At 41.5% G+C, this 24,038-nt stretch overlaps 1 protein-coding gene across 4 annotated transcripts in view; it reads left to right on the top strand.

Annotated features, from left to right (window-relative positions):
* Positions 1-24,038, top strand: part of Il12rb2 (interleukin 12 receptor subunit beta 2) — a 71,676-nt gene that overhangs the window by 14,313 nt on the left and 33,325 nt on the right. For 3 of the 4 annotated variants that reach the window (XM_076862315.2, XM_076862314.2, XM_076862312.2), the window contains exons 7-8: positions 10,923-11,002; positions 22,241-22,460. In XM_076862315.2, coding sequence (XP_076718430.2) covers positions 10,923-11,002; positions 22,241-22,460 — 300 coding nt within the window. Of the gene's footprint in view, positions 1-5,053; positions 5,061-10,922; positions 11,003-22,240; positions 22,461-24,038 lie in introns of all 4 variants that reach the window. The other variant, XM_076862313.2, reaches the window with a different exon arrangement.

Raw genomic sequence — 24,038 nt, 5'->3', positions numbered from 1 at the left:
TAGGAAATTTTTTACATTAGACAAGTCTTTTTGCCACTGGTCCCATAGGCTACAAGTTTGTGACTCGGTAATGTTGGGTTAGACTTATATCTATTTCTCGTCCTATTTTAGTAACTCTGTTTTATTCCACAAAGCTGTACCCAGTAATTAACCTCATTCCTTTATAGTTAACCTTGATACATTTATCTTTTTGATCCTCTGAAAATTGAAATGACCCCTATGAGCCATACTAAAAGCTTGAAAGAAGGTAGGCTCAGAAGACATAATATTCTAAAATAAAATGTAATATCTAGCAATTCTTCCTCCTCCAAATATACAGTGCAGCACTTTTTCAAGCCTTTGATCTTTAGTGCTCAGATAAGCACCACCACACCACCCACAGCTGGGAAAAACACAGCAAATGTATTTTTCGGTCTATTAGACTTTTCTTTTTGGTGATTATTGGAGAAGCAATTTTTTTGAAGTGTAAGCAAACATCTTTTTGAAGAAAAAAATGCCTACATAAACTTTATGTCAATATTACAGGTTTGGGGGCTGGGGTTGTGGCTCAGTGGTAGAGTGCTTGCCTAGCACATGTGAAGCATTGGGTTCGATCCTCAGCACCACATAAAAATAAATAAATAAAATAAAGGTATTGTGTCCACCTACAACTTAAAAAAATTAATAATATTACAAATCTTTGAAGATACAAGAAATTATCATCTAAATATTAGTTTTTGAAAGTACTCAATTACCTGGCACAGTGGCACATGCCTGTAATCCCAGTGACTTGGGAAGCTGAAGCAGGAGGATTCAAGGCCAAGCCTCAGCAACTTAATGCCACCCTGTCTCAGAATAAAAAATAAAAAGGGTTGGGGATGTACATCAATGGTAAAACACCCCTGGGCTCAATTTCCAGTGACAAAAAAAAAAAAAAAAAAAAAAAAGCATCATTCAATTAATGATATAGTATAGAATTTTTCCTAATTTATGTAAATTTGGTTCAGAGGAAAATTATTGGTATATAGTCTATTGCTTATTATCTGGAGCTTTCATGATTTTGGGGGTGGGGGTGTGATATCGGGGATTGAACTCAAGCCACATCCCCAGCCTTTGTATTGTATTTAGAGACAGGGTCCCACTGAGTTGCTTAGCGCCTCTCTTTTGCTGAGGCTGGCTTTGAACTCGCCATCCTCCTGTCTCAGCCTCCTGAGCCGCTGGGATGACAGGCGTGAGCCACTGTGCTCAGCTCTTTCATGATATTAACGTGAGAAAACCTAAATGCTTGTTTGTGAGACTCGTGGATATGTGTACATGTAAAATAGACTTGTGATCATGTTGCACTAGTTTTCTTCAAGCCCCTGGTGGCTTTTGGTAACTGATGACACTTAGTGAATGGTGCTCCAATGGCATTCAAGGTCTGACAGGGGATCTATTAACAGAATATTATACCTAATATATAATTTGTGGAATAATCTTAGTCTTCTTTTCTCCTTATACTAAGTACATTTCTCTGTTTTAAAGATATTTTTAAATTAATTCATCCAACAAATGATAATGAATTACCTCTCATTTTCTGAAAAAAAAATCTTGTGATGTTGGTCTTGATCAGAGAGGTATGAAAAGATTTTTCTATTCTTATTTTTTGAAAGCATTTATCTCTTCAATTAAAACTTCAAGGCAGGGTGGTATAACTCTTATATCCGAAATCATAAACCATTATCATGTCCAGGAGCAGCACCTGGTCACAGTGGTGGGGCTGCCAGTGGCAGTGAGCTGAACCCAGGTGGCCCCTTATCAAAGTCACTGCATCGTTCATAGAGAAACCGAGCTCTGAGACACAGGCTCACCAGCTCCTCGGCTTCCTTTCCACATCTGAATCTCCCTTTTCTGTGTTCAATCTTTCTGGGGGCTGTCGTAGGGTCTCTGTTCTTGCCCCAAGCCGCGTGGTTTTCGGCCCTTACCACAGTTTCTGTATCGGTTTCTTTATGAAACACCAACTGATGTAAACCTAAAAGGTGTGAATTTTTTTTAACACTTCTTCCTTTTAACCCTTTAAATGTGTACTCATATATAACTTGGCATTAAAAAAAAAATTACTAGTAAGCTTTTTTTAGGTACTCTCAAAAACTGTGAATGATTGTAATCTTGAATTCCCCAAATGGAGAGGAACCTACTGTCTCTTGGTGACCAGGGCAGCTCCTTACTTCATTTCAGCAGGGTGAGGGAGTTCTTCACTCCATAAGGACCTTTCTTTTGTTATTAAGTTCAACTCCTCTAAGGAGAAATGACCACTAAGTAAAGGGTAGAAATAAAGAAACCACTTTCCTGTGTTTAAGAGAACAATTCCCAAATCAATACCCATCAAAACAGACCTGATACTGGGAAGTGAACAACTGTATTTCCCTTCCAAGGGAGTACATTCTGGAATCTGGGCTTAGAGGTGTTCAGACAAACATGAGAATATGCTAGGTGCTGGGGAAGGTGATCCCTCACCATTCAGAACACCCAGTAGAAGTCTCCACAATGATGAATAAGATGTTCTTTGGAACATCTTGCCAGTATGTTTCTATCTGTTCATTCTCCATTTTTTAAAAGTCTTATTTACATGTTTGGCATTAATCAACTCTGTTATGGACAATTAACAAAGCAGATCTAGATAGTAAATATCTTCAGTTTCATGGGCCATATAGTCTCTGTCACTACTACTAAACTGCTGCTGTAGCGTGCAAGCCATTATTGACACTGTCAACAAAGAGACCCAGCTGGATTCCAATAAAACTTTATTTGTGGACACTGACATTTGAAATATTACATAATTTTGTCACTAAAAATGATCCCTCTTGGGTTGGTGGTGTGGCTTAGTAGTAGAGCTCTTGCCTGGCATGTGTGAGGCACTGGGTTCGATCCTCAGCACCACAGAGAAAAATAAATAAAGTTATCTGCAACTAAAAATATATATAAGAAAGATTCCTCTTTTGATATTTTTCAACCATTTAAAAATGTAAAAAACATTATTAGTTTGCTATTATACAAAAATGGACATCAGACTGGCTTTAGCCCATGGGCCATAAGCATGTCAACCCCTAAACTAACTATAACCAAACTGGTTGGCATCCTACTTGTCTCTTTGCCTAATGCTTGAAGGGCACGAGAATGAATGGTTCTTGACCTTTCTGAAGGGACTAACATGCAAAAATCTTTGCTGGAGGCAAACATCCCTACTCCCTTTTCTTCAGTCCTTTGAGTCTCCTCTCAGATTAGCACTTATCCTGGAAGAGTGAACACTTTTGCTCAGCTTTTTGACCAGATGGTGACCACCCCAACAGAAAGCAATGTTTGTTCAGGAATCCCTCTCAACAGAAACCACTGAAGAGAATATATGCTTTTCTACATAGTCAATAGAATGTGTATGTCTTAGGAACTATGCCAGGTACTAGGACATAATGGCAACCAGTCAGAATTTCAGGCTGAAGCAATTACAGTTTATCTTGGAAGGCCAGGGAAAGATTCCCAGGGGAGGTAACACGAAGATAAAATGCAAAATCCAAAGGGAATCTGGTGGTTTTCCTCCCTACTATGAACTAAATATTTATATCCCCACAAAAATTCATATGTGGAAGACCTAACCCCTGTTGTAATGGTATTAGAATGTGGGACCCTTGGGAAGTAGTAAGATCTTGAGGGTGGGACCCTCATAAATGGTACAGTGCCATTGTAAGAAAAGGAAACAACAGCTCACACTCTCTCTGTTTGCCATATGAGGACACAGCAGGAAGGGGGCTCTCACCAGACACCAGAGCTCATAGAACTGTGATCTTGAACTTCCTCCTTCCAGAAAGGTGAGAAATAGATATTTGTTGTTTAAGCCAGTCAGTTTGTAGCATTTTGTCATAGTAGCCAAAACTGGTTTAGGCACTCCATCTAGAACATAAATCCGACAGGCTCATTGCAGTAGGGAAAGGGAGCTATTTCCTCCATGAAATACTTGATTCTCTTAAGTCTCATGTTCCAACCACCTATTTTTTCAGCTCTTCACTTAAATGTCAGTGATATCCCAAACCACAAGTAGCCTCAATAAAGACTTACGTTTTTCCTCCAAAGTGAGATGTTTCTGAAGTGCTCCTGCTTCAGTCTTTCCCACCCCAGTAAACCATCACCTTCCTCATCATGAAAGTCTCTTTTGCACATGGCACCTCTATCCCAGGTTGTGTGTTTGCCCTCCTCACATATAGCTCCCACAAATATGCCCTTCACTTGTTTATGAGCTTTATAAATTTATATACTATACGTAATCTGCAATTCACTTTTCTCCTTCAGTGCTGTAGCACAAAGCCCTCATTGATTGTAGTATGGAAGAAATGATGTAGGTGAACTAGGACACTTGATTTCCTCACCATCTTCTCACGTACAATAGCATAGCGTCTCCAAATAAAGTCTTTGCATGATAAATCCGAAAGATAGGAAGGAAGGAAGGGAGGGAGGGAGGGAGGGAGGGAAAAGAAAAGAAACACTCCCTGAACTTGTGATCTGGATGTTAAAAGGTTGTGTTTCTTGAAGAAGGGGGAAAAAGATGGAAGAAATTATCCAATGCTGCTGCTAAGTCCCATGAAATAACAGAAGACATGACTGTGAGATTTGGCAACATGGCCAGCCAGGAGCTGTGCCTGTAGCATGGCGGAGAAATCTCAGCTATTATGGGGTGAGAGCAAATGTGAAGTGAGGGAATGAAGGAAGCAACAATTCGCATTTCTTTTCAGAAAGTTCTTTGAAAGGGAAGAGATGTGAGATAGCATTGGGTAGCAAGTAATTCTGGGTTTTGCGCTGGGGTTGTTGCTGAGGGGTAGAGTGCTCACCTAGCATGTGTGAGGCACTGGGTTCGATTCTCAGCACCACATGAAAATAAAATAAAGGTGTTGTGTCCATCTACAACTAAAATAAATTTAAAAAAGAAAAAAAGAAATTCTGGTTTTGCTTTTAGGCTCAGAGATAATGCAGTGTACTTGCAAGGGAAAAATAAGGGCCCAGCAGACAGGGAGAATGAATGATACAGGGAAGTGGGGAATAGATGTAGGAGAGAGGTCCTTGATTGAAACAAGAGGAGGAGATTCAGAGCTCTGGTTAAGGATTTGGAATGGGGGGATGGGAGTAAGATGCTCCAACCTTGTAACAGTGGGAGTGTTGGGTTGCTGATGGGGAAGTTTGAAGTGTTTTCTCTTTTTCGTTTTTTTTTTTTTTTTTTTTTTTTTGTTGTTGTTGTTCTGGGAAATTAACCCAGAATGTACTGCTCTATCACTGAGTTACATCCCAGCCCTTTTCATTTATTTATTTACTTATTTATTTATTTATTTACTTATTTATCTATCTATCTATTTATTTATTTATTGAGGCAGAGTCTCACTAAATTGCCCAGGCTAGTCTCGAACTTGCGATTCTTGTGCCTCAGTTTCCCTAATGGCAGTTTGAAAGTTCTTGTGGTGGAGGAAATGAGGGAATTCCTGTCTGATTGTTTCCCTTCGCTCAGTGAAGCCAGAGGCAGTCATGAGTTGAGAGAAATAGATGATTGCAAGTGGGCAGGTCGGGGTACTGACAATACCAGCCCTTGGGAACAGCCCTCATGTGCACAATGAACCACCAAGAATAATGACAGGAAAGAGGTAGAAAGGGAGACAGTGAACCAGTGCTAAGTCATCAGACAAGAGAGATGGGGGAATCTTCCAGACTTCACAGGCAGCTCAGCAGGTAACAATGTCTGAAGGTGTGGATCTACTTCTAAACCCTTGTCGACTCAAGTACCTGGAAGACCTGATTGAACTGAGTATTAGAAACTAGATGTTAGATGAGTGTCATCCCATCCCAAAAAGTGGACATCAAGGAACCAAGAGGATAAATGGCTTACCTCTGGGTTGCCTGCCCTGAGCATGATTTGAACCAGGATGAGACAAAAAACTCTTTGTTCCCTCTCCATTCGCATTGTTCTTGATCTCTCCACTTTCCCTGGCTGGGAAATTCCTGCAGAGCGACTTCTGTCCTCCCTGTGATCCAGTTTCCTGTGTCCAGGCTCCCTTCACTGGTCTCAACTTCAGATATGGATGCTAATCTCAAAAGCGGCATGCGGCTTGGCTCTGATTTGCTTACCACCTAAACCGATTCTTAGAATCCTAGAATCTCAGCATTACGGAATGAACTCTCAAGGTCATTACCCACTTGGGCTGGTCTCCTGATTAATACAGGAGCCCCTCTCTTTTCACTTAGATAGCTTTCTCCTCGTTCAGTCCTCCTGCTTTCCCCTTTACACAGAAGGTAGTTTCATCTCAGAAAGGCTGACTTCCATTTCTCATATTTGTATTTTTAGTCATTTTTACCCATTTGCGTTGAATTCACTTGATGGCCTTGGCCTTTGACTTTCTTTTTCTCGCTTGTCTGTAATAGTTTTTTCTGTCTTTTGTTAGACAACACTGAGGTTATAACTTTAAGTGATTTTGTGACAGTTGAATGTCAAAGGATTCTTCTCACTATTAGCCCTTATGTTGCTTTAAGCAGCAGAGATTTGACACCCCTGATCATGAAATTTTACACTTTGAAACTCAGAGAGATTCAACTAATGATTTCTCTCCTGTGGAGGCATACACCACAGGTGGGCGCCTTTAAAATTTCAGTTTCACTGCAATTTATTCTGGGAAGAGAGTGTCATTCTAGAATTTGATTCTTTGCTCTGTAATAATCTATTACATGGGGAATCTTTAATGAGGCAATGAACATTTCTTTTAAATTTGTTACCAGTATGTAATGAAATGAAGGCATTTACTGCTATGAGCAAGTCAACTGATTTGATGCTGAGCACCCTTAATCCTAATTACATAGTCAAAGTCTAGATGTCGAGTTTGCAGAATGTTCATATCTTTGCACAATATAGTGGACTGTCATGGGACAGTGGGACCTTTGGAGAAGCCAGAGCTGGGGGCTCAACTCTCCTCTTTGCCATTTACCAGGTAATTTTTTTTTTTTTTTTCCTTTTTGAGATGCTTAATCACTGAGCCAAATCCCTAGTCAGTTTTATGTTTTATTTTGAAACATTGAGACAGGGCCTCGCTAAATTGCTGAGGCTGGCTTTGAACTTGCAATCCTCCTGTCTCAGCCTCCCAGGCTGCTGGGATTACAGGTGTGTACCACCATGCCCAGCTTCTAAGCCTTTTGTAAACCATCTGTCCTCAGCCTCCTTGTCCTCAGCTGAGCAGCAGTGTGCTTGTTCCCACCCCCTGTGCTGTGTGAGGATCAGATGAGATGTGGGCATGAACTGCCTGAGCATTACCTGGCTCTAAGGAGGTGGTAATGTGTTCAAGGTCGGGCTCCCTTTCTTCAGTGGCCTATAATGTTTTCCTTTTGTCATCTAGACTAGAAGAAAGAGGGCCCAGGTTTGATTTCTGGGACGCTCTTCATAATCCTGAGGAATTGAGAGTGTTTTCATGATGGTTAGTGGAAGCTTTTCTTACCTCTCAGTCCTCACCACAGGGGTAAATATTATCACTGATGGGAAGATGGAGGGACCAAAAGTCTTTAGCAAAGAGCAGAGGTGGGTATTTAGAAAACACAAAAAGTGAAGAGGATGAAAGAATCAGAAAAAGGAAGTGACCAAAGAATATCCAAAAACAGGCCCTCCTGAAGGGGGTGGGAGGATTCTAGAGAAATTGTAAACTTTCTCGGAGCCAGGCCACGGCGTGATACAGAGCCAAGGCTGTGAACTACTGTGGGATCAGTCGTCTTGTGTTCAAAGCCTCCCTTTTCTGATTATTGGTTCTGGGATCTGGAACAAATTTCTTAAGATTTAAGCACTTCAGTTTTCAAATAAAGAAAATGGCGAAAGCTGAATCTGCTGAGAGCTTACCATGTGCCAGCTCTCTCCATTTAGATTCTCAAGACAGCCCCATGTGAGGTACAGAATTATCTTCCTCACTCCGACATGGGGAAACTGGTTGAAGGACATAGTGCTTATTTAAGAGCTCGTAGATGGCCTGGCTCTGGAGCTCACACGTGAACCAATACACCAACCTGCATCATGGGGTGCAGGGATGTTACTGAAAGCTCAGTCCTTGTCCCCTATGCCAACCCAATAATGAGGATATGGATTTGAGAAAAAGGAAAAAGAAGGCTTATTGCTTTGTTAGCAAAGGAGGAACACTGGAGACTCCTGTCCCAAAGGCTATGATTCTGCCATCAGCAGGAACAGGGACTTTTAAAGGTGATTCAAAGGCTACATTCCACCTGTTCTCTGTTGGAGTTGTAATTCACTTGCTAATATGGGAGATAGTCATTTCTGAGATCTTCTAGTGCCATGGTGGGTGTTGTACTCAAGGACAGATAACTCTGCCTAGGATGAGGAAGAAAGGTAATCCTGTTTCCCCTGAGATTAGGGAGGAGTAGGGAGAGAGGAAGAGAAAGAAACAGGTCTATTTTAAAAATAAGTTGCAGGGGCTATGTTCAAAGCATAAAGTGGACCATTGTTAGAGGAAGGATGTGAGATGGAGATGTAAATAGGCTCCCTTTCCCTTTTGCTCTTCTCTCCTTGGCCGCTTATCTTCTGTTATCTAGAGTAAAACTTAATTTTCTAGAAATTTCCACCTGGTTAAATGGAGCTTTCTACTACAGAAGGAATCCTAAAGTAGCCTCACATCAAATACACCCTAAGTTTTACTGTTAAAGAAGTTGGCACAGTAGCACACGCCTGTAATTCCAGTGGCTCCGGAGGCTGAAGCAGAAGGATCACAAGTTTGAAGCTTGTGATCAGCAATTTAGCTAAGCAACTCAGTGAGACATTATCTCTAAATAAAATATAAAAAGGAGTAGGGATGTGGCTCAGTAGTTAAGCATCCCCAGTACCAAAAAAATAAAGAAATAAAAGGAAGTTGGATTGGTACAACCAAAGCCTATTTTCAGTCATTGTTTCTATTGATTCCACTTCTGGCTATAAATCAAATCAAAGCAAATCTAGAAACATGATAGTAGAGGAAATAAAACTACTTCACCTACCCATCCCCCTCCCACAAACTGATCGTTCACTTTTTTCCAGTATGCTTGAGTTTCTCAAATGAAATTAGATCATATTTGACCATTATCCTATTGAAGCCAGATTTAAAGTTAGGTAGTCAGTGTAGTTAGGTAAATCTAATATCGAGTGAAATCTAAAATGGAGGCCATGCTGAGAATGATTCCGGAAACGCAGGACAACTCATGGAATGTTAATGAAGTTCCAAAAAAGCCCTAGGCCCAAAGTCCATCCCAAAGGAATGTTAATGAAGCCCAGGAGACAGCCCCCAGCAGATTTGGAGATAGCCCATCCCAAAGAAGTGTTAATGAAGTCCTTCCTGCCCAGATTACTTGTTTGGCCCACCTGTGTCCCAACCCTTCCCCCCTACATTCCATCACTGAAAGAACTATAAAAAGGGGAGACAACAGCCCTTCCACGGATTCCACCTCTTGGGTCCCCTTCTTCCTCCGGGAGAAGTCTTTTCTGCTGTCCTTTAATAAACTTCTAATTTCTACTCTGACCTTGCCTTGGCGTGCTTCTCTGGTGTTATTCTTCAACATTCGGGAAGCAAGGACTCATCACCAGCCAACAGCGGTAACACTATGGATGGATGGTTATTTCTTCCACCAGTTCTGTCAGTTCAGCCTTTGTTTTGGCATCAAATACATAATATTGCCTAATTTGTTCATGTTTATTTATCATTTAACAATTACTGGGCGACTGTTACATCCTAAACACTTCACTGCGTACTGGGAATTTTAAGATAAATGAGATAGTCCTTCCTTTCAAGTAGATCATTGTCTAATGATCAAAAACCAAATAACTAAACAACAGCATTGTTAAGCTCGAATTCGGGACTCCCAAAAGACCACCAGAGACCGAGATCGATGTAAGCAGCAAAGAGGTGTTTATTGCGAGCTAGCTGGGTCCTCTGAGTGCACACAGCAACTGGTGACACTGAGAAGCCCCGAGCCCAGGGTTTGCAGCAGTTTTATACACTGTTTCGGGAAGGCAGGGATTTCACATGCATCATAGCATCTCTTAGCTAATCATCACACACTGCAGGAAAATCATAAAACAACTCTAAAACATGATTAGCACATTCACTGGTGGGAACAAGTTGGGTAGGGGTGATTGGTCAGTATAAGAGGGGGATTCGTTTGAACTGCTTGGTTTAAGCCATGAGGGGAGTACAGTACGTGCTGAATTACATGGTTTCTCAACATGTTATCAACCACCATAAACTACTGGGAGGATCTTGGTGGCTGCTAGGGGATTGCTATGGGTCCCCACCTAGCCTGACTGAGTCAGGGACACCTGGCGCAGCAGATCTCTCCTGTTATTAGTAGATAAACAACTAGCAGGGTGGGAATGTGCCTAGGACAAGGGTCCTCTTTCCAAGTATGTCCTCTTTCCAAGGACAAGGGTCACGCCCCCTTCCTTAGACAGCTTTGTTCTGAGGTAGAGGCTGGTTTTTCAGCATAAGTCAGGATTGGAGATAAATATAAGGCTTGTCATTTGCATTTGTGTTATTACAATATCTAAAAATGCTTTTTCCTTATGTCTTTATTTTTCTATTGAGACCTCTTTCTATATTCCAGTAAAAAAATCACTACACATACTTTCTTTGAGTTTTTTAAATTAAATTCTTATATACCAGTGAAACACGTATTAATACATATTATGGGAAACTTAGAAATGAATTTCCCCCTCATCTTTTTTTAAAAAAATTGTTTTTAAAGTAACCTCCTTTTTTCTGACTTTTTGACCAAAGATATACTTGTTTGTTGTTCAATGAAAGAAAAAGAAGATACTGTTTTACAAAGAAATTGAAATTATTCTATAATCCTTGACCTTTAAAGGTTTTTTTATTGTGCAAATATTTATGAAAATTCATTTTTCCCCCCTTTCAAATCAGAACCTACTGGGACCTTAGATGTCTGGTACATGAAACAGGCCGTGGACTACAATAGACAACAAATTTCTCTTTTCTGGAAGGTAAGTTTTCAGTTTCAAATTTAAACTCAAGGAGATTATATATTTGAGTGATTATATGTTTTCAAGGCAGAAAAATACCTTTTTTTTTCTGTCGTGGCTTTGATATGAGGCTTCAAAGCCTGTGTAGGAGCTCGCTTTCTCAGACTTGGCTTTGAGCCCTGTTGCAGTTCTCTTTCCTGCCAGATGAGGAGGGGGCTTCCAGCCCAGGCCCTCCCTCCAGCCACCTGAGCCTTTCCTCATTCCACTTTCCAGTGGATCAAGGTCCTTCCGTTCCTGGCATTTCCACCCTCTCACCCCAACTATGCTGTCTCTTTTAACTCTTGTTACCAAAGCTGGTTCCTTGTCCCCGATGTCAGTCCAATAATGAGGACATGGTTTGGAGAAAAAGGGAAAAGAAGGCTATGATTCTATCCAGCCAGAACAGGGGGCTTCTAAAGAGGTGACTCAAAGGCTACATTTCCTAGGAGTTGCAATTCACTTGTTAATTGGGAGACGGTCGTTTCTGAGATCTGATACCATCCACCAACCAAGTCTGGATTACTTCCTTCCTATGGTGGGTGTTGTACTCATGGACAGATAACTCTGCCTAGGATGAGGAAGAAAGGTAATCCTGTTTCCCCTGAGATTAGGGAGGAGCGGGGAGAGAGGAAGAGGAAGAAACAGGTCCATTTGAAAAGTGAGTCACAGTGGCAGAGCAGCAAGGGCTGGGTTCAAAACATAAAGTGGACCACTGTTATCTCTGTCCCCCTCCCTTACATAAGGGTGTCCAGCAGTGACCATGGTAACTTTACTCAAGATTTGGTAAATAGAGAAAGCTGTGGTATGGATATTTAGGAATGTGTTTTCTATAGTCATTGAAAGAGAGAGGGTGTAAAGAAAGCTGCCCTACCTCCAGAGTATGTGTAGTAGTAGAAAATAGCATGAATAGGAATAGAAAGTAGCACTTCCTCAATGGACATAAAACAGGGATAGATTGAGCCACCTTCCAGAACACAGTAAGCCCTTACGGTAGAATGAGAGTTTCACCAAATGCCGGAAGCCACCATTGCAGGTCCATTCAGTCCTCACAAAACCCTGTGAGGTGCTAACATCCACCTAGCAGATAAGAAAACCAAGCCTCAAGAAGAGGAAGTTCTTGCCCAGTGTCACCCACTAAACTACAGGGCTGGGACCTCCTTGGCTACTTCATGGTATTTTCTTTGTTGAAAGAAAATGCTATGTGAATTGAGCTACTGCTAGGCATGCTCAAAAGGTCTCCTAGTGAGTATACTCCTCTTTATTCCTCAAACTCACATCCCTCTCGCTACACCTCTTCCAGTCAAGGGCAAACAAACAGTTTTGGAATTATGAACCCCATGAGCAGGAAACCAGAAGAGTCACAATGGTGAAGATGATGTCCTCCATTGGGTTTGAGAGTTGCAGTCTTCTTCAATTTTAAGAAATGAGCTTGCCCTTTCCCTCCCTCCCTCTCCCCCATCCTCTCTCCTTCTCCTTCTCAGTCTGGTGTACTAAAAATAGCCTAGTGACTCATGATCAAGCTCTTCCCTTTGAAACTAACTCTGCAGCTCAACATTCATTTTAAAATAAATCTGCTTTTTAATAGGAAGAAAATTCTCAAAGCAGGACATGCAGAGAAGCCACAATTTGCAGTAGAAAATAGCTCAATTTGTTGGCTGTTGGTTTTCATTTTCACAAGGAAGGAACTGGTTAACACCTAAATTTCTCCTCCAAAAAAATGTCCTCAACAGTGATCTGAAAGAGACTTTGTGAATCCTATTTCGTGTTTCTCTACTCAAGGGTTCCTCTCAGCAAAAAGGGAGTAATGATAATGGAATCTGTAAAGCCAACAAGACTAGTATGGGGTCAATCAATGAGGGGACACAAATGGTTAGAAACATAGAGCAGGGAGGGACTTCAAGGTAAAACCAGGTGTTACTACAGCATGCCTGTGTGCTTCTTGGGGTGTCAGAGACTACAGACCGGGCAACACCATGGCGGTCTGAAAGCCGAACCAGAGGCAAGTCAAAGTAAATGCCTGTGAACCACAAGTCCTGCTCAGCAAATGTGCACATGCAAATGCTTCTGAGTTACTCTCTTTGGCCTTGTCCTCATCCTCACTAGTTTCTAGAGAGACCTTGGAACTCAAAGAGTCTTCAGTGCCCTTTGAGTCTGCCCTTCCTCTTGTTGTAAATATCACTTCTACTTTTGTCAGGACAGACAAAAGTCTCTGCTGCCCGCCCCCCCCCAACACACACACATAGGCACCTCTTACCATCATAAAATTCTTTCTTTTATGTAACCAGAATGTGGGCCTGAGAAGGGTGACCCAGACTCAAACTGGCCTACGTTAGAAACTAAAAGATCAATACGAGAAGTGTCTGTGATTGACACCAGAGGTAGTCATCAAAAAGTTGGATCCATGGGCTGGGGATGTGGCTCAAGTGATAGCGCGCTCGCCTGGCATGCGTGCGGCCCGGGTTCGATCCTCAGCACCACATACAAACAAAGATGTTGTGTCCGCCAAAAACTAAAAACTAAATTAAAAAAAAAAAAAAAAAAGTTGGATCCAGTCCTAGGTTTTGCAGGGCCATTATAGGATTAAGTCCTTTTCTGTCAAATCCTGGGCTTGTCCAGTGGCCCCCAACAGGCCACTCTGTTGTGGAGGGAGAGATGAAAACAATGCCTAGAGAAACTGGGATGAGCAGTCTTGCTTTGGACCACAGACCTCTAGAGCCACAGGGATGCCATCCCCCCCCCCCCACCACACACACACTCATTTTTATAAATGTGGAAGCTGAGGTTTCAAGAGGGTTCTCCAATGAGAGGCCTTGGGGTAACATGGCCCTGTTGCAGGAGACATAAATCACTGTCCCTCTCTGTGAGCCCAGCCTGCCCCCCCTTTCCTACTGGGGGTTCCTCATGCCACACTCAGATAGGCCTGGGGATTCAAGGAGGTGATGCTGAGGCACAAGGAAGTCATCTGATGTCAGCCCAGAAAAAAAAATGTTACAGCTAGGTTAGACGCTTTGTGGTGGGCCCAAGTCATCCCTCACTGAGCACAGATGTAGTGTGCTGGGGTTTTCCTTCTTTGAGCAACACTGGGAAACCAAACACAGGGGCCACCCCGCAATGTCAGAGAGAAGCACAATGGAAGCCCCAAGTAAAACCCCACAAGCCTGTGACGAAGAGCACGCTCCTCACGTCAGGGGACATGTGAGATGACCTTTTGTTTTTGTAGGATGTTTACATTAGAGGAGAACACTTCATGCTGAGGGGATGCAGCCCCTTGGGGGATGTGCATGGCTGGGTGTATGTGTTGCATACGTGTGAATGCATGTGAGTTTTGTATGTGAGCGGGATGAGTTTGTGCAATACAAATCCATTGGAGGGTGAGGGTGTCACTGAGTGTGTGTGTGTGAACATGTGTGTGTAAGGGTGTGAGACTTGTGTATGTGACTGAGGATGGCAGTGTGCATGTGAGTGTTGGAAGTGTGTGTATTTGTGGGTAGGATGGACGAGTGTGGTGCAAGTGTGTGAATGTGAGCATGCCCGTGTGTGAGGGTGAGCATGTGTGAGTGTGTGGGTGTGTTGAGGGTGAAGGGACCTTTGCTTTGTTGTTATGGTTTCCACACCGTTACTCATTTCCTCATACCTTGGTTTTTCCTGAAAGCTCCATTTCTTTAAAACTATCCTGTACATTTTTGAATCAGCTATTTTTAAGAGAAAAGGTATTTTCTAGGTTAAAGCCAAAAAGTACAATCTAATGTATGAAATGAAATGAAAATATCTGGACACTATTAAAACAACAGATGCAGTAGCAGGTAGGAGATGGTGCTCGGTCCCAAGCAGCCCAGTGTCCCGTGAGAGCCCTTCACAGGCTCAGCAAGCCATCCCTCTGGTCCTCCTGGCTCCTCCTGGGCGGTTTCTCTTGATTTCTTTTGCTTTGGTGAAACCTTTCAATCCCTGCTCACTTTCAATTCCAGCACACTTTTCTTTCAGTTAGATAGCACGTATCCTTTAAAAAGAAAGTTATCTTCAATATATAGGGATGGTGGCTGAAAAAGTATGACTGTGGGTTAAAGCCACATTAACCTTTAGTGTTTCCTCTTAATTTCTTCCGTCTTGATCATACCAAGCCGTAAACCTTTTGAAATGATGGTGGAGATATGGAAGAGAAATAGCCACACACAAAGGAAGCTGAATTCTCTCATGTGTTCTTTCAAACCAATAAATATATCAAAGTTCCTCTTTAGTACTAAACTCATGCTGTGTGGCAGGGATATGAAAGTGGAAAAGACCAATCCAGTCCTTAGGTCCTGGAATTCACAGTCCAGTCCAAGGACTGGAATGGGAGCAGGTTGACGAGGACACCAGGAGTGTTGAGCAGGAGTTTAGAGATCAGCTGGGGGAGTGGTGGTGGGCTTGCCCGGAAGAGCAGGGAATAGGTGAGAAGTTGGGGAGTCCCTCCCTAAGGGATAGTAGAGCTGAATGCTCAAGGACAGGCTCTCCACAGGAGGGTGTGAGAACGTTTGTCAGGGACTGTGGATTCATGACGGAAAGCATCGCTTTAGCAAAGCTCTGTTCCACAGAAATATAAAGCAAGCCACCGTTGAAAGCCACAAGTGATTTAAAATTGTCTTGTGAGCCACATTTTTAAAAAGTAAAAAAGAAACAGATGAAATTAATTTTAAATAATATACTTTAACCCAATATACCCCAGAATATCCTCATGTCAAAATGTAATCACAGACAGGTACGATTACAAACCTGTAATCCCAGCATCTCAGGAGGCTGAGACAGGAGGATCAAGAGTTAAAAGCCAGCCTCAGCAAAAGTAAGGCACTAAGCAACTCCGTGACACCCTGTCTCAAAAAAAAAAAAAAAAAAAAAATAGGTCTGGGGATATAGTTCAGTGGCCAAGTGCCCTGAGTTCAATCCCCAGTACCCCCACCAAAATTTCATCGCTATTTAAAATGATTGGGATATTTTACAGTCTTTTTTCCTTTACTCCTAAGTCTTCAAAAACTGTGTGTCTTCTAAGTATCAGCAGAGTACAGAAGTTAAGAGCTTCCCACCTGGCAGAGAGGCAGCACCGGTTGTATTTCAAGGGCTCCCTCTTGGTACTGCATACCTCCAGAGTTCTTCCACAAGTAATAGGGAGTTAGGGAAACTCTTGTTCCAAAGATGGGGGAGAGATTTGTTATTTTTTATTCACCTGTTCAATGGGCAACTTGTTTTAATAAATAGCTACCCTCAAAGGCAAAATGAAAGTAAGGATAGCAAACCCCAGGTCCCAAGTCACAGCACAGCCTCAGAGACACTGGCGCGACTAGGGACAACTTTTTCAAGACATTCCTTTGTCTCTTGTCCTAGTGTTCTCTGTCACATGAAGAATATTCCAAGCTATATCACAGTGCCCTGGGGGGATGCCTTCTTTGGCTTCTTCATCTGAAAGAGACTTAGTGCAAGTGGAAATTACTATCTGGAACTTGATTTATATTGACATGGGACAAACGTCCATTGAAAATCCCTAAGGAAGATTGTCTACCAGGTGCCTGAAACCCTGTTATAATTACCTGAGGTTTCCAATCTCAGAATCAATATCTCAATACAAAAGCAGCAGATGGCAACATTTTGATGATTTTGTTGCAATTTTCTACTCCATCTCCTTTCCTTTCCAGTCCTGGTCCCATCATAGACTGGCACAGCATTTCCAAAGATATTTTTGGAAAGAAAGAGTTGCCTTGTCTTGCTTGCTAGTCGCACGTGTTATGCCAGCTGGAACATAGGGAATTTTGGTTAGAGAGCAGAATGTGGCCAGGAACAAAAACAAGAGGGTGGGTAGGAGGGAGAACAGAAGATTAGAAGCAGAGATGGAAGAGGAGTTAAAGTTTCGCTCTCACGAAGACTTCCTTTATTTTCCTGTTTTTCTAGCTAAAAAACAAGATAGAAGTCATTATGCCAGGGCAACTGCTGAGGTGTCACTGGGTTCAGTCAGTTCAGCCTTGCAGAGGATCTGAAGAGTCTACCCAGTGCTAGCAAGGTCCCACTGTGTAGAGCTGTGCTACCTGGGTTCAAGGTCCAGCTTCCCTACCTACTGATCATGTGTTCTTGAACAAGGTATTTAACCTCTCTAGGCTTTACTTTCTTTGTGAGTAAAGTGTGGAGAATAATGGTATAGACCACATGAGGTTGTTGTAAAGATTAATAAGATCATTGTGAAAAGTGTGCACTAAGTCACTGTGGGGTGTGAATGTTGTACAGGATCCAAGAGTGCAAAGATGACCTGACGGACGGGGGGAGATGGAGCGGTGGACAGGAGATTTCAATGTCATAATTTCAAAAGCAGTGCGTAGTTGGTGTGCACCTGTAGTCCCAACTGGAGGAGGCTGAGGTAGGAGAATTGCTTGAGCCCAGGAGTTCAAGGCCAGCTTAGGCAACATAGTCTCAAAAAGAAAAGAAGGAAGGGAGGGAGGCAGAGAAAAACTTCAAGTGACTTTGGACTCGGGCTGCCTAAGGTAGTCATGAATTCCAAAATCAAGGCACCCGAGTTTAAACTCACAAATTAAATGTACTTTGTAATCAACTAGGTCGCATTGGTAAACCTTCCATATAGAACTGCAGGTGAAGCCAAGAGTCAAGATGGCCTGGGTCTCTGGAGATTGGTAGAGGGTGGAGTAGTGCCGATTGTGATGATGTTGCATTACTTCAGACTAACCAAGAGAGGGGAACTCACCGAGTGTCTCTGTCTTCTCATTTGTCATGTGCATTCTTTGGAACAGGTTACTTCTGTTCTTAACTCATGGATGGGAATTATCCTCATTTTAAAAATAATAAAGTTGAGGCTCAAATAGGTAAAATAACTTGCCCGATGTGAACAGTGGTAGAGAGCTAATATAGCATGTGTGAGGTCCTGGGTTCAATCCCCAGCACCACAAAAAAAAAAAAAAAAAAAAAAAAAAACCCACGAAGTCAGCAATACAAGCTGTGACTAATGTGTTCAAATTCCCCTAACTTTCTAAGGAGCATTGATTATAGCCACTCTTCTTTGATGTTGGTTAAGCTCTAACAGATTTTTATCCTTATTATTTGCATCAGAAGTTCTGAAGTAAAGTGTTACTTTAGGACAATTCCATTAGGTGTAAATCCTAAGAAGAAATACTTCGTCAATTCACAGAGACCCCTTTTCTCCAATAGACCTTAGTTTATTTTTGTTTTGTAGTGCTGAGGATCAAACCCAGGGCCTCGTGCATGCTAGGCAAGTGCTCTACCAGTGAGCTGCATCCCAGCCCCAGAGTTTTAATAAAATATATATATATATATATATATATACACACACACACACATACATACATATATTTTATTACTGCCAGAGATGGCACAAGAGTTTCCAGGACTAGATACCACCAGGGTGTCATAGTCTCAACTGTGTTGAGTTCTGTCTTGTCATGGATTTCATTCACCATGTTATCTCTGATGCTAGAAGCCTTTTCAGGCAGTGTAACTTTCACAGAAGCTTATTGAGGGAGCTGTTCACTCTCCACTTCTCAAACCTTATTCAGAAAGAGTTTCCATGCTGTTTCATTCATTTCCCACAGGACAGGATGGAGCAGAAACAAAACTGAAGGGGACAAACAATAGGACAGCTTATCCTTTTTTGCATACTCTTACCAACAGAAAAGAGTGAGGAAACAGAAGGAAGAGTGGCCTGAGAGCCACATCAGCACTGCCAGAGATGGCACAAGGGTTTCCAGGACTAGACACCACCAGGGATGTCGCACATTTGGGTGGCTGGGTTCTGCCTCACATCCACTAGAGGGCGCTCTGCAATCTCACATGCCTTCCTTGTGGGGAGTATTTGACTTCTGAGCTCTGAACCTCAGCATCATCATCAGAATGGGGAGTAGTAAGGGCTAAATGTGACAACAAAGGTAAAGCTTCTAACACATGGTTTACTAACAAATGTTATTTTCTCCCCGTCACGCAAATAAGCAGCACTAGAGTATAAATATGTTCACCTGGTAAGACTTGTCAGCTGGCTGCTCAGGACTGCCGGACTTCTGGGTTCACAGCTTGTCTCCTTGTGACTCAGAGCCTGCTGGTCCAGAAAAGAATTCTGGACCCCTACCCTTCCCAAATTTCTGAACTCATACCCAATGTTGATGTTGTATATCAGAACATATCACAACCACACAATTAGAGAAGCAGCTTTGCAACACCTGGCTAGGAAAGGTGACTGGGGACTCCAGTTATGCAACATGGCAGACTGCACCTGCCACTCCATTGTCTCAGGCTTAAGGAGCAGCATGTCACACAGTAGAGGAAATACTGGTCTAGAAATTGAGCGCTGTAAATTCAATCCTCCCTTCTCCGTCTATCCCTTGAGCAGCCTTAAGCAAGTCATTTCATTTCACTGAGTCCCTGTTTCTGTGTTTATAAAATACAGTGTTGAATTCATTGTTAATCTATAGAAACTCTTCCAGTTTGGTGGTTACACAAAGATATTCCATTTCATCTGAGCCAGGCATGATCCAGGAATGATGATCCAGGAATTATATACATTATTTACAAATTTTATGTTGCATTTCTTTTTTAAAAACAAATGAGTTATATTGTTTTCAGAGGCTTTGGGAGACTAAATGCCCACTTGGCTAAATACCTGTTTTTCTATTGGCTTATTGAGATTTTTGTTCCATGGACCCTATAGGACCAGTTTGGTTAAGGAGACCAATTACCCAAGAGAGGGTAAACTTTTTTTTTTTTTTTTTTTTTTTTTAAGAGAGAGTGAGAGAGAGAGAGAGAGAGAATTTTAATATTTATTTTTTTAGTTTTTGGCGGACACAACATCTTTGTTTGTACGTGGTGCTGAGAATCGAACCCGGGCCGCACGCATGCCAGGCGAGCGCGCTACCACTTGAGCCACATCCCCAGCCCGAGAGGGTAACCTTTATCTCCAGACTTGAGCTTGACATTTTATGTGAGCCATATTTATATAATGCCATATGTATTGCCATATGTATGGCCCCAGGATGCCATATTTACTTGTCTACTACTTCCACTCCACCCCAACCTATTCATAATCTTTTTAACTCTAAAATATGAGAAATAGAGGAGAAATGCAAGGGTCTATGCCCTTTTCTATTCTCTGGAAACTTCACAATCCTTCTGAGTCTCACCGCTATTGACTAGAAGGCTGTGACCAGCTGGGTTTTTATGGCTGTCACTATGAAAGCTCAATGGACCAGAGATGACATTTACCCTCTTCTTTCAGCATTTTACGATTTAATCAAATGAGATTTCTGGGGTGTCTATGAAGGACAGTGAAAGAGTAACAAAGTCTGGTTTGCAAGGGGCTTTTTTTTTTTTTTTCTTCCAAATTAGTGCTCTGTTTCCTTAGTTGTTAGAGTAGAACTGAAGCCTCTTGGGTCCCTGGAAAGACTGGGGAATTTTGTGAGCTTGGTTAACTCTTGGAAAGTGCCTTGGCGAGGGAATGTGGGGCAGGGTGGGAATAATACACTTACCTCTGGACTTACAGAGAAGAAACAGAGAAGGATGCACTGAAAGATAGCTGAGGGAATGGTCTTTCCTAACAAGGTTTTGCTTTAATTTATGTTGTTTTTCTTCTCTGACAATGGGCATGTTTATTAATAACAGTTTAGAATATAGTACTTTAGAAAGCACTTGCTTATTTTAATCTGCACAGCCAGCTATGAGTTCAGCTGTGATGGTCATCTGAAATGCTAACTGTGGAGAAAGACTGAATGTTCGGGCTACAGCTCAAGCAGTAGCGCACTCGCCTGGCATGCGTGCGGCCCGGGTTTGATCCTCAGCACCACATACAGACAAAGATGTTGTATCCGCCGAAAACTAAAAAAAATAAATATTAAAAAATTCTCTCTCTCTCTCTCTCTCTCTCTCTCTCTCTCTCTCTCTCTCTCTTAAAAAAAAAAAAAAAAAAACTGAATGTTCATCCACTGGGTTCCCTAGCAACATGGCGCTTACCTGGTACAGACCAAGGCTTGAGATCCAGGATTGAGCCTCATGGACACAAAAGGGTCCCAGAACAAATCTGTATTAATCATGCTCCCAGAAATGGAAATATAAAAGTTGGATGCTCGTGGATTCATCCACAGGGAGAATACAGCTGTTGGGCCAACCAGAAGGCTTGACTCAGCCAATTGGAACATTCTCTACCAGTATGCTAATTGTTTCAGAAACCAAATTATAATCAGAAGGCCAATTTATTCACTTAAAGTGACAAATACAAATTTTAATGAATCAGACATTCATGTTGCCTATTCTGTCCTGACAGATAATCTTCATAGGAAACCAAATTATTAGATTTCTTGCTGATCAGGGAGCCTGAATAAGGGGCATTCTCCAATCCTAGGTGTGTCTTTCAGCAGAGGTAGCTGGAGACTCCCCACTTATAGAAGGGATACTTATGCCAAGAAACTACCACTTACCCCTGGCAAGCCAAGCCTTCCTTGCCCTGTGCTAGGCAGGGATAGGCACTGCCAATGTTAGGCTTGACAACTCTCCATGTTCTATGCTTCTGCTTTCCATGGTCCTTGTCCAAACAGGGGTACAATACAAATAATTAGTTTTCTGCTTACTTCCTGGGATTGCTCCCAAATGATCTCAATTGGAATTTTTGCAGTTCCAAAACTTGTTAGTCACATATTTACGAACAGTTTTTTCATTTCCTAGCACAGATGGCTAATTCAATTCACTAAGTATAGATTTTACTGGTTTAGCTCTTGAAAGTCTTGTGTTTGGTGTTTTGAGCAGGATGATACTTTCTTATATAAAAAGTTAGACGTGTATGGATGTGTGTGTTTCATAAATTTAGCAACAGAGGCCCACAATTGCTAAGAGCCTCATCCAGGGTCTGCGTGATTGACAGAACTGGAGTTCAGATTCAGTTCTTCTGAGTTCATTTTTGTTTGATGGGATGGATAAAGTTGTTTACCATTAGTACATTTCATTTTGATGCAAGAAAGGAAAATTGCTGTGTTCTGAAGAATTATTTTTTAAAGATGCTGATTTTTTTTTTTTTTCTTAAATGGCAATTGTGCTGATAGGTCATTGCATGAAGTATACAGTGGAGATGAAGAGATACACATGAAAAGGTCACTCAGATTTGGCTGCCTGCAGCAGGAGCCAAGAGGACCAGGCACACAGCAGCCAGAGATCTTAATCTGAGAGTTAATAGTACATGGATGTGTTTTGTTGCAGAATCTGAGTGTATCAGAGACAAGAGGGAAAATCCTCCACTATCAGGTGACTTTGCAAGAAGTGACAGGGAAGAAAATCACACTACAGAACATCACACGACACAACTTCTGGACCTGGGTTATTCCCAGAAATGGGATTTGGACTGTAGCTGTGTCTGCAGTCAATTCAAAAGGCAGTTCCCTGCCCACTCGCATTAATATAACAGACCTGTGTGGCTCAGGTAAGGTACCAAATTTTCTTTACTATTACCTGTGGGAAACTATGTCTTTCTTATCTCTTCTTTCCTGCAGGCCTGGCCTAGGGCCTGACATGAGTAGCCACAAGTTTAGGCTTTAAGTTAATGGCCGTCTCTTCCAATCAGCCTCTGAGTGGTTTGGACAAGTGAATTAGCACCTCTGCTCTTCAATTTCCTCCCCTCTAAAATAGGAATTCTATTAATGGTTGGGCAAGTCACTGGGAGACTCAATATATAGCAAGTGCTCAATAAATGTTAATTGAGGAAATATTAGTTACACTAAATTAAATGCTAACAATTTCCAATTAGACTAATATTTATAGAAGCAAAAATAATATATAATATTGTTTTATAAGAAATATTTTATACTTATGTTCAAAACATTTTAAAACAAATAATATTTAAATGAAGTTCTGACTGTAATGAAATTATGGTAAGATCTTGTTATGCTCCATCTCTTAATTACACAAATTTTAGTGTGTATCCAATTTTCTTCATCAAAAATCTCCCAACTTTATGTAGAGTCTCACACTTATAGTCATCTTCTCTGAAAATAATTTCTCAAGACAAAAATCCCATGATTTGCTAAAAAAATAGATACTTCTCAAGATGTGCTTGTAAAAGGATTTCATGTCAAGATTATTGGCCTAACTTCAAAAAAAAATGCCTACATAGAATAAAACTCGATAATTAGATCCTCTCTTAAAATTTACTGTAATAATTCTATGCATATGTAAGTCTAGCAATCATCATTTCAAAGAAGTTTCTACCAAAACATTATTTGATATAGACTGTTAAATCCTGATTACACATCTTTTCAGTCATGTAATGAAAACATAGGATAATGGTGTAGATGAAGATGACTAGAAGAAAATACAATTAGACACTGAAATAACCTTGAGTTGGCATGAGGCAGGAATCACTCTTAGGAGATAAGAACTATTCTTACAAAAGGCGTGACTACAGTGACTTATTTGTTCTCTCACATGAAAGGAGTTCAGAGATAGATAGTCCAGGGTGGTGTGAGAGCTTTGTGACATCAGGACTCTGGGCTCCTCTTTTTTACCCTCAGCCAAGCTTGGCTTTGATCCTCAAGATGGAATTGGTCCAAGATGGTTTCTAGAGCTCTAGCTGTTTCCCTGTAGGCAGCAGAAAGAAGAAAGAGAGAAGGGCTCAGACTCTCTCTTGAACTGTGCCCCATGTCACACAGCAGGGCTTGCCCCTGTTGGCCTTCATTGGTTACCTGGCTGTACCCAACTACAAAAGGGGACTCAGAGCTATCTTTTAGGCAGCAATGTTCTCTCATTAAATAAAATGAGGGGAAGGTGTTTAGTAGGCTATTGATCCTCTCTGCCTCATGTGGAAAGGCACCTAAAGCAGAAACCTTGAAGGAAAAAGCAGATCAACCAGAGGAAAAAACACTTTGACTTTAATGCATAGGACGAAAAAAATTTTTTAAAGATACTGTAAATAAAATTCAGCAAGTAAATAGCAACTGAATAAAAATACATACCACATTTTTAGCATAAAGAGAGTTGATATCTATATATTTTTTAAATATCT

This window comes from Callospermophilus lateralis, chromosome 7 (genome assembly GCF_048772815.1).
Source record: "Callospermophilus lateralis isolate mCalLat2 chromosome 7, mCalLat2.hap1, whole genome shotgun sequence".
Taxonomy (NCBI): domain Eukaryota; kingdom Metazoa; phylum Chordata; class Mammalia; order Rodentia; family Sciuridae; genus Callospermophilus; species Callospermophilus lateralis.
Note: the sequence above shows the minus strand (reverse complement) of the source record. Positions and strands in the feature narration are given on the sequence as shown.